Source organism: Sinocyclocheilus rhinocerous, unplaced genomic scaffold (genome assembly GCF_001515625.1).
Source record: "Sinocyclocheilus rhinocerous isolate Xijiao unplaced genomic scaffold, SAMN03320098_v1.1 scaffold1101, whole genome shotgun sequence".
Taxonomy (NCBI): Eukaryota; Metazoa; Chordata; class Actinopteri; order Cypriniformes; family Cyprinidae; genus Sinocyclocheilus; species Sinocyclocheilus rhinocerous.
In genome coordinates, this window is record NW_015638359.1 from 514,289 (window position 1) to 524,960 (window position 10,672).

General features: G+C 35.3%; 1 protein-coding gene and 1 long non-coding RNA gene across 3 annotated transcripts in view; both read right to left on the reverse strand.

Moving 5' to 3' along the window:
• Positions 1-5,922: 5,922 nt before the first annotated feature.
• Positions 5,923-8,775, reverse strand: LOC107749663 (uncharacterized). 2 transcript variants are annotated; one of them, XR_001641064.1, is made up of 3 exons: positions 8,697-8,775; positions 6,967-7,015; positions 5,923-6,139 (listed from the first exon to the last, which is right to left on the reverse strand). It is a non-coding gene; the product is annotated as an uncharacterized LOC107749663 (long non-coding RNA). The 2 variants fall into 2 exon arrangements; XR_001641065.1 differs by lacking the exon at positions 8,697-8,775 and adding an exon at positions 7,523-7,539.
• Positions 8,776-9,694: 919 nt separating this feature from the next.
• The window catches only part of LOC107749664 (trafficking protein particle complex subunit 6B-like), a 2,248-nt gene continuing 1,270 nt past the window's right edge, over positions 9,695-10,672 (reverse strand). Inside the window, exons 4-7 of the mRNA XM_016564822.1 lie at positions 10,482-10,599; positions 10,309-10,394; positions 9,984-10,075; positions 9,695-9,782 (exon numbers count right to left, since the gene is read on the reverse strand). Coding sequence (XP_016420308.1) covers positions 9,751-9,782; positions 9,984-10,075; positions 10,309-10,394; positions 10,482-10,599 — 328 coding nt within the window. The 3' untranslated portion in view covers positions 9,695-9,750. The remainder of the gene's footprint in view (positions 9,783-9,983; positions 10,076-10,308; positions 10,395-10,481; positions 10,600-10,672) is intronic.

Genomic DNA, 10,672 nt, shown 5'->3' on the forward strand with positions numbered 1-10,672 from the left:
CTATTTTTGTTGTAATAATACAGTGCTCTTTCACTTGCTCTGGAACAACATAAAAAAATGACCCGCCCCCACACCCACCGCTCCTGACCCCCTCACTATGTCGGCGTTTGAACGACCCCTGAAATCCAAACCAGGCCTACATTATCCAGGCCTATCCCCCAGGCCTGTTGTTTATTCCTTCTTGAAGGCTCTTGACAAATAATCAGGATATCTGTCTGATTTGCAACTCCTGAGGGGAGACTGGGGGAGGACGTCAACACTCTGGACGAAAGTCTGCAGTTTCTTTGCCCCTCCTATAGACATATGAGCTTCAGGGTTGATACTTGTTGAGATAATAAGGCTCATATCCCACAGGCATATGGTTTGCTCCCAACCTTGAGTTTCCCATTACTTCTCATGAATGGCTTTGGTAAATCAAGTAAACAGTGAAATGCATTTCTGATACATTTATTTTATCATGTTAGTAATTTAAATCTCCAGTTGTATATTTTGTATACAGTTAATGACGACAAATTACTATATGATTTGGTTATGTTTAGTGAACAACCAATGTAGGCTGCATCCAAAAAATTTACAATTCTGCCTTCGCAGGACACATTTCAAGGTAGAAAAGCATTAAGGCATGTTTGAATCCAAAGTTAGCTTCACTTCCTGTCTCCTGAGATACCTTCATCTGATCGATTTTTGAAGGCAGCATCCTTCACTTCCTTTGATATCCCACAATCCTGTGCATTTCATGATCAGAAATCAGTATTATAGTAATTAAAAATTAATTTAGTTATCACCAAAGCTCATTCTATTTTGTTGTAGATCATCAAACCTTTACATTGCCTCAGAAGCATGTCTGAAATCAGTTACGTGAGGTGCCTTTGTGCGCAAATGCTGCCTCCAAAGTCATTGCCTGATAAGGCAGCAAGGCAACAAGTCAGCTGCCTATAGGTTTTCGGATGCAGCCGTAGTCTGATTCCCGAATGAATGACTCTTGTGATTCAGTTCTGATTCCTGAACAAATTAATCTTATTAGTTGGTTCTTTTTTAGTAAATCGAAAATATACAGTGTGACCAATCTGATTCCCAAACGAATGACTCTTATGAGTTGGTTCTGATTCCCGGATGAATGAATATTATGAGTCGGTTCGTTTTATTGAATTAAACAAACAGTGCAACCAATGAAGTCTGATTCCCGAACAAATGACTCTTATGAGTCAGTTCTTTTTAGTGAATAAAAAACATACAGCACTGATTCTCGAGTAAATGACTCTTTTGAGTCAGTTCTTTTTAGTGAGTCAAAAACATTCTGCGTGACCAGTGTAGTCTAATTCCCGAGTGAATGAGTCTAATAAATCAGTTCTTTTTAGTGAATCAAAAACATAAAGCACTACCAAAGTAGTCTGATTTTGTAACTAATTACTCTTATGAGATGGTTCTGATTCACGAAATAATGACTTTAATGAGTCAGTTCTGATTCCTGGGCGAATTAGTATTAAGAAGTCGGTTATTTTTAATGAATCAAAAATATAAAGCACTACCAATGTAATCTGATTCCCAAACAAATGACTCTTTTTAAGAGTGAATCAAACTCAGCTATGTAAACACACTTTTCTGAGAATTGTTTTAAGTGTATTTATTATTGCAATATCTGTTCTTTAAAAGTTCTAAAAGAACTGGTAATGTGAATGTTATGGAATGTTATGGAACTAGAAGCATTATAAAGAAATTAGAACTGGTACCAGACTTACTTTATGATCTCTTACCATGAACTGACTGCTTGTTTGTTGGCAACAGTAGTGCATAAAGTTCAGTCCACTCTTGGAGAATCAACACATTTGCATGTTATTGTCACAAATAACAAGCGCTTTCTTTTACACTTGCCTCTTTAAACTGTCTGATTAAAGTGAACAACACTCTCTTATGAAGAGTTCTTCACATGAATGGCTGTCATGTGTGAGTGTACAGCTTGTAAGTTTTCTTATAACAGATTAAATAAGAAGTCTCCTTTACAATGCTCCAGCTCTGAGCTCCAGCTGGGACTCATTACTAACACAGTGCTAATTCATCCCAGTGCCCAAAGTTTGACACTAGTTGGCCATGCCCAGTAGCTACTGCGCTGGGATCAGAGGTCCTGACCCGTCCTTTGCCCTCTGAGAGACCCCCTTGCCTCGATGCTCTTCGTAACAGCAATCCTGTTGATTCAATTAGAACTGGAGGAACGTAGCGAGACCCTGGACAAAAGCTTCAGCGCAATGCGGACTGTTCAAGAAGAGCCAGCGAGGCAAAAGCACTGTCTATCAGATCGTCCATCACTGCACAAATGCACAAATGTCCTATCACCATGGAGAAGTCAAATGGGATGCCGTGGCAGAAGAAGTGGGGGGCATATTGGGTAGAGGTGGACATTCTTTTATTTTATTTTATTTCTTTTTTTTTAAGAAGGGTTGCTATTCGACCCCAGCAGTGTGACATAGAGTGAATCAGCTCAGAAGGTTGAGTGACTGCCAATGAACGGATTACCACTGACACAGCATTTCATTCGGTAAACAGTGAAGGATAAGCTAGAGTATCTAGCTTTCCTATATTATGAGGGTTTGTGCACTTTTATTTAACATTTCTAATTTTGCATATGCAATAAAATGTAAGTTGTCTATTTAGTAACCACTTCAAAGTAATGAATGAGGCTTTGCTTTTTTTTGCTGATGAGACTGTCTTGATATTAAAAATGCTATTTTATGCTATTTTTGTATACAAGCCAACAACTTGCAACAGCGCAAAGATAAACGGGCAAAAATAATTCAAACGTATTTGTTTTATTATGAATGTACAGAATCTTTAAGGATTAGTTCAATCAAAAATGAAAATTCTGTCATCACTTGCTCACCCTTATGTTGTTCCAAACCTGTATGACTTATATATTTTTTCTTCTGTGGAACACAAAAGAAGATATTTAGAAGAATGTAGATAACCAAATAGTTTTCGTTCCCATTAACTTCCATGGTATATTTTGTCCATAGAAATGGGAGTCAATTGGACCCCAAACCATTTGGTTGCCAAAATCTTTCTAAATCTCTTATTTTGTGTTCCACTGAACAAAGTCAGAAAGTCATATAGGTTTGGAACGACATGAAGGTGAGTGAATAATGACAGACATTTCATTTGTTTACATATTTATCTGTTGCTCCATCAGCTTAAAAAGTCTGCTGAAACATTGCTAAAAAAATTCTGTATTGATTAAAAATTATACAAAGTTTAAATTATTCAAATTGGACAGGTGCTGAATGGTGCAGCTGTTTAAAGGTAATTTCTGGCAAATGACATGCATCCGCATCTTAACAATTTCAGTGCTGATGTGTGAACAGCAATTCAGATAAAGGGGGAAAAGTTTTGTGAATATATTGATGTGGTAAATATACTACTGGAAAAGGTTTTAAACATGATTCATGCTTCAAGTGGCAATAACTACACAGAAAAAAAAAAATCTTAAATGGTATTTTGTCATGTTTCCCAGTAAAATATGTAAATATTCTTAAAATGACATGCAAATTTGATGAAAAGTACATTTATGTAACACATTAAATTTTACACATTAAAGGAATAGTTTGCCCAAAAATTAACATTTGCTCAAAATGTACTTACCCTCAGGCCATCCGTGATGTAGATGAGTTGTAGATGAGAAATTTAGCATTACATCAATTGCTCACCAATGGATCCTCTGCAGTGAATGGGTGCCGTCAGAATGAGAGTCCAAACAGCTGATAAAACAATCACAATAATCCACAAGTAGTCCACATGACTCCAGTCCATCAATTAACATCTTGTGAAGTGAAAAGCTGCGGGGGGTTTTTTTTTTTCCCCAAGACTATACTTCAAACCGTTGCTTCTGGCTAAAACACAAGTCCTCAATCCATAATATTGCTTTCTTTCTCCAGGTAAAGAGGAATATGCACAAGCAGCGTTTACAAGCAAAAACAGTCCAAAACACTTCTAAACAGATATGTGGGTGGATTTTGATGTGAGAGGACAACAGAGGATGGACTTTTACACTGGAGGAAGAATTATTATGGATTATGAACTTATATTTTGGCCAGAAGTGATGTTTTAATGTTAAAATGTTTCTCACTAACACAGAGCTTTTCACTTCACACGACATTAATTGATGGACTGGAGTCTTGTGGATTATTGTGATGTTTTTATCAGCTGTTTGGACTCTCATTCTGACGGCACCCATTCACTGCAGAGCATCCATTTGGTGAGCAAGTAAGAGTGGCAAATTAAAAGTTATTGTTTGCCACTTTTAAAAGCATGTTTCCCACCCCCTCAACCCCAGGTCCACGTCTGGGATTTGTCCTGCTGAAAATCTTGGCAATTTATGTAGAAGACAACAAGGGGGAAGGTTGTTACCCATTTTCTTGTCAATCAAGATGTTAAACAGTTCCCTGATGGCCTAACTGCATGACTCTAAGGTTTGGACACACTTGAATGTGTCTAGGTGAAGAGTTTTATATATGTGTGTGGCCCGGGTAACGCTTTAGATTACAACCCGCAATGTACTGCGTAAGTAAACAGAATTACATTGCAAATTATATTTTTTAGTGAACTATTTCTTTAATATTGAACTGTTTTAAACATATTAGGTCTTTGTTACGTTCAGCAATGGACAATAATCAGGGTGGACATCATATTTAATGTGGTGTCATGAAAATAAGTAAATATAAATCCTATTAAATGTTGAACCAATGCAGTAAACATTCCCTTCACAATAGTTGTCCATCACCTCAAATCTTGTACATAATCAATTCAGACGCACACAGACTTCAGGTAGCAGTGCCTTTCCTCTCAAATCCTCTTGATATCCCACTACGCTCTCTGTCCCCCTCTTCTAATCAAGCCGAGGAATTACCAGGGGAAGTGATTAGGTACAGGTCTTTAGTTTTTTTCTCTTTCTTTTTAAAAGTGTAATCCTTTCAGCATAGTAAAAAGAAAGACTCCACAGATATCCCGGCATTGTGGCCCACTTTCTCTCTCTTTTACAAAGAGACTGCTGCCTGGTTCCCTTTTGAAATAAGAGTGGCAAATTAAAAGTTATTGTTTGCCACTTTTAAAAGCATGTTTCCCACCCCCTCAACCCCAGGTCCACGTCTGGGATTTGTCCTGCTGAAAATCTTGGCAATTTATGTAGAAGACAACAAGGGGGAAGGTTGTTACCCATTTTCTTGTCAATCAAGATGTTAAACAGTTCCCTGATGGCCTAACTGCATGACTCTAAGGTTTGGACACACTTGAATGTGTCTAGGTGAAGAGTTTTATATATGTGTGTGGCCCGGGTAACGCTTTAGATTACAACCCGCAATGTACTGCGTAAGTAAACAGAATTACATATTCAGTACCTCCGTGTAGGTATAAGGTAACAATACGCGAAGTTTGGGGAATAAAGGAGTAATAATCTGTAAAATTACAAATTATTTTAGTTTTTTTATTTTGTTTTGTTCCGTTTTCTATTTTTATTTTTGGTGAATTCCAGAACTGCTTAAAAACATCCTATGTATGATTATGAACAAGTATTCCAATGTGGAAAAGTATTTTATTTTAGTTCTATAAAATATTTAAAATTTTATTTTTAACTTTTTTTTATTCACATTTTATTTTATTACATTTCTGATCACTAAATAATTCCATGTGTGTTATTTCATAGTTTTGATCATTTACTATTATTTTAAATATCAACAACAACAACAACAACAACAACAAAAGTAATAATAAACATTTAACTGGTTGTGTATGCCTGTATAAATCTTTACAAAACATAATATACCACCTCATTAAATAACCTTAAAGACCACAGTGTTTTCTGACTGACACCACGGCTGATCTTACACTGATCCTCGATTCCAGCACAGTACACTAAATAGAGTTTAATGAACAGGCTAGTGAAGGCATCACACTTAAATCAGTGGAGTGTTGTGCTGGGATTTTGTGTTCCTCCTGCTGCATTGATGGAGCAGCTGCGGCTCGAGTTCCCATAGTTCCATTAATCCCCCCGCAGCACTTGAGGAGCACAGACGAGGGAGGGACACAAACACACAGGATGCAGAGAGGAGTGTCTGGGCTGTATTGTCCCGGTGCAGTTTATCATTTGTATGTTCCTCTGCGAGATATTAATGCAAGTTAACCAAAGAAATGCATAGCAGCTTTTTCAGCAGGCATTTCAAAGCAGCATGCATTTTGCAAGCATTTCACATGCATCTGGCAGATGGGTATCACTAACAGGGGAATCTGCCTTCCATAAGACAATGACAATACAAACACCCTTAAAATATATGACCAAGCCCTTTATTTAAAATAAATAAATACAATTTTATTATATTATTTTATATATTGTATTTATAAAATATGATTTGTAATCAATATGGTATGTATACAGTATATAGCTTTTTAACATTAAATTGTTTTATTACTTTTTTAATTATTTTGTCATTTTTTTTAGCCAGGCTCCTTATTTAAATAAGAATGAATGAATGAATGAAACTACTGAAGTCATCCTGTTTTTCCATACAGTATTATTTTATACATTTTTAAATATTTTATTTATTTATTTATTTTAGCCAAGACCTTTAGTTAAAAATATCACTCTCTACACTGAAATACAGTATTAAACGTATTTAAAATTCTGTTTTTCATTAGTCATAGCAAAAAAAAAAAAAAACTATTTAAAAATATTTTATTATTATTATTATTATTATTACTACTACTACTTTGTAACAAAAAAAAAAACTTTAATAAGGTACTGAAAGTAATCATGTTTTTCCATATTACGGAATTACACGACATGATAATGTACTATTAACTTTATGATGACAATTTTTTTAGGCTACATTACAGTAATGAGTATTTGGTGAGAAAATGTGCTTAATTATCATGAAAACAATGTAAAACAATGCAAAACATCTGAATGGTCTTAAATGTTTCATTTACCTCTTTATCATTTATAATTTTCAGAATCAAGATTCACACTCACCCACACCTGAAAAAGAATGAAGAATGTGAGTGAAACTAGTTGTGGAGCCAAATTCAGCAATATTTGATGAAGTTCTGAAAGAGAACACAAATACACTAAACAAAATGGTGCAGAAACTATTTCCACTCAGAAATTACTAGTAAAATCAATAATAACAAAGAAACGACACACTGCAAGTAACACACTGAATTAAACATGACATTTTGAAGTAGAAAAACGGAAATGTTCCTGTAAAACATACTCCAATAATCTTTGTTTTAATCTTCAAAAAGTAGCGTAGCCTACTAAACACATGAATACAAATCTATAATGCAGCAACATTGCAGAAGGCAAGTTCGACCTAAAAGATCAACAAACTGCCTGTTGGGCCAAAAGCCAGCCAAACAGGGTGAAAGTGAGGAGAAATGTGTACGTGTAGGATGTTTGCCCGAATGTTCTGTGGGACAGAAGGTGTTTGAAGTTGGCCTTAGTTAGACTCCGCTGCAGACTCTCTTGTCTCGGCCTTCCACTAACCCTTTCATGACAGCGCAGGAGAAGTGAGACAGCTGGCCGTTTCTTTACCTCCACCGGCAGTAAAGGAAAACTGCTGCACAAAAGAGAGCTCATGAATGGCCTCTCACTGGGGAAGTCTTGCTAAACTTCTTTATTGGGCCTTCCATTTAAGCACGCCACTTTTTGATTGTTTCTCATAGCAGCAGAAGCAGGCTTTTGGGACGTATAATCGAGAGGAGAAGAGCACATGACCTTACACACTACATCTGACAGCAAAAGAGAGAAAAATGCAAACGAGCTACAAAATAGCAGTCTGGCATTTACAAACAGAAAAAAAAGAACATTAGCTGCGTTTTGTGTTGCTGACATATTGACTTGTGCGATAATTATGCAACATAATTAACGCAACAAAGCATGTTTTTCTTTGATGATTCAGCCTCATGTCAAGAACGGAAATGTGTGTCATCTAGATTCTTTGTTTTTTTGCTGAATTCATTAATATTTGATTTCCTACTTCCGTAGGGATGTTTTCTCTCAAATAAATATATAGGCTATTTAAACTGTTCAAAAAGCCTTCATCCTTTTAAACTGTGCTAAGATTATTAGATTTTTTTTTTCTAATACGAAATTAGTTCTAGTAAGGTTTCTGTAATTGCTGCCAAAATAATGATAATAATAATTCAGTACTTTAGAGCAGTGCCAAGAAACAAAATACATTGAATACTGATTTTAAGGTTAGCAATGATCCTTTTAAATTTTGCTAAGATTATTAGGAATGTTTTTCACATACAAAATTAGTTCTAGAGAAGTTTCTGTGATGGTAATTTTTAAAACCGGAGGAGAAAAAATACAGCAGCATATATTATTTGTATTTAAATACAACGATAGAAGCATGAATCTCCTGCATAAAACTAAAACTTCCAAACTTTTGGGTAGTGCTAAGAAACAAAATGCACATATTATGTCAGTTACATGTATGTATTTTCATTGTTACGATGCATTAATTGCATTGGTAACACAAATGTATTACAGATATATATGTTTTTTTAATCCTTCATTTATCTGACTAATGATAAATTCATCCAGAATTGTGCATTAAACAACAAACAACCACAGTACATAGAAAATCTGTACCAGCTAGTAAAACAAAGCTTGAGTTAACGAAAGCACCAGCTGTAGAGAGTTTTCAGACTACCTTAAGTGCAAGAAGCTTGTAGAAGATCATACAAATGCAACTTTCATGATCAAATAGTATGTTTTGAGCGTTTACTCTAGACCAGTGGTTCTCAAACCTCTCCATGAAGTACTCCCAGCACTGCACATTTTGTATGTCTCCTCATATCTGACACACCCACTTCAGGTCTTGCAGTCTCCACTAATGAGCTGATGAGTTGAATCAGGTGTGATAGATGAGGGAGACATACAAAATGTGCAGGGCAGGGGGTACTCCAGGACGGGTTTGAGAACCACTGTTCTAGATGACATATGTCTGATTGACAAAGGTTGCCCTCTTCTGGTGAAATCAAGAATTTGTTTCTTTAAAACTTCACCATTTAAGACATATGCCTCCATTTATCCAACATACCCAAACCAAAAATAAGTTTCTAAACTAAAAAAGCTGTTTTTCCAGAATCCATATATTTTCTCTGATGATTACCAATATATATATATATATGCTGTCAAACGATTAATCACGATTAATCGCATTCGGCCAAACAATAAATCAGATGTGTCAATACTACTAAATTATGGCTTCAGATAACTGGGTTGAGTTAACTACAGATATTAATGGTCCCAAATATAAAGAAATAATTTACTTTTACAATAAAACTGTAAAAAAAAAAATCTAATTTTAACACCTACATTTTTCATTTTCTTATTCAGCCAAAGGAGTATAAAAAAAGTGGACAAAAACATGTTAAGTGAAGTTGTGAGGTTATGAAATATTCAAAAGTACCGAAATGTCATTATATGTATGAAAATATGTTTCCATGATTATCAGTGACAGTAATTTAGTCTGTAATAAGTGGTGTCGAGGTAGAATACGACATTCAGGACATTTCCAAACAGGTCAAGTCGCTGAATTTAAGTGGTATGGAGGAAAAAACTGAAATGCTCAAGTGTACCTTGAAACTGCAAACAGCATTATATCAAAAATAATGTTGTAAACATTAAAAATCTAGGTCCATGTAATTCACATTCACAAAGTTTTAATTGAAGACTGCTGTTCAGAGCTTGTTTAGTCCATCCTAGAGTTTCTGAATTACAACTTGGAATTTGCCTATAAAAAGGGAAAGAAAACAGTTGAAGACAGCTGCAGTCTCAAACACAAGAGTCAAATCACACTTTACCTATGTATATGTTTGCCATTAATGCCCCAAATATTTTGAACATCATGTAGCCAAAAAAAAATTAAAGAGTATTTTATTTATTGATAAATTGATTATGTATCAGTTAGTTGAGTTAAATGGCATAAACTTACATGATGGCATTAAAGAAACCTCTGCAGTGACGACGCTCTCCAAGCCCAGGTTAGATAGAGCTCCTCGAATCAACCCACAGGAAAAGGCCAAGTTTCCAAAATAAACGTTTTTGTGTACATGTTTATATTTATTATGTATATATAAATACACACACATGCATGTAAGACAGAGCTCCTCGAATCAACCCACAGGAAAAGGCCAAGTACTGCAGAGATCAAACACATTTAGATAAACAATATTTCATTTATCATGGTATAAAAACAATATAGGTAAAATAAAATCTCAGAATATGATATAATACAAATGAACTTAAATATCACTCTTACTTTAGGTGCCTCTTCAAGGTATTGCTTTCCACTGGAAAACTGAGTTAGTAGTGCAAATGTATTATCCTGTAAGACATACGTTCCCTAGAGCAAAGCCAGAGAGAACTGACAATAACGCTGAATTCTGCAAATGCGTTGGCACATATTAAATACATAACTGCACTTTCAGACCTGATGGTTGGTCCTCAAGTTGTCGATTTGCTTTTTGAAGATAGTGCTCCAGAGGTCTTTACACAGGAACTTCATTATGTCCAAGTCATCTTTGAAAGTGGGGCAGTCTTTTGTAAACCTTCTCAAAAGCATAGGTATATAAACTCTGGATACTTTATATATATATATAAAAAAAAAAAAAAAAAAAAAAT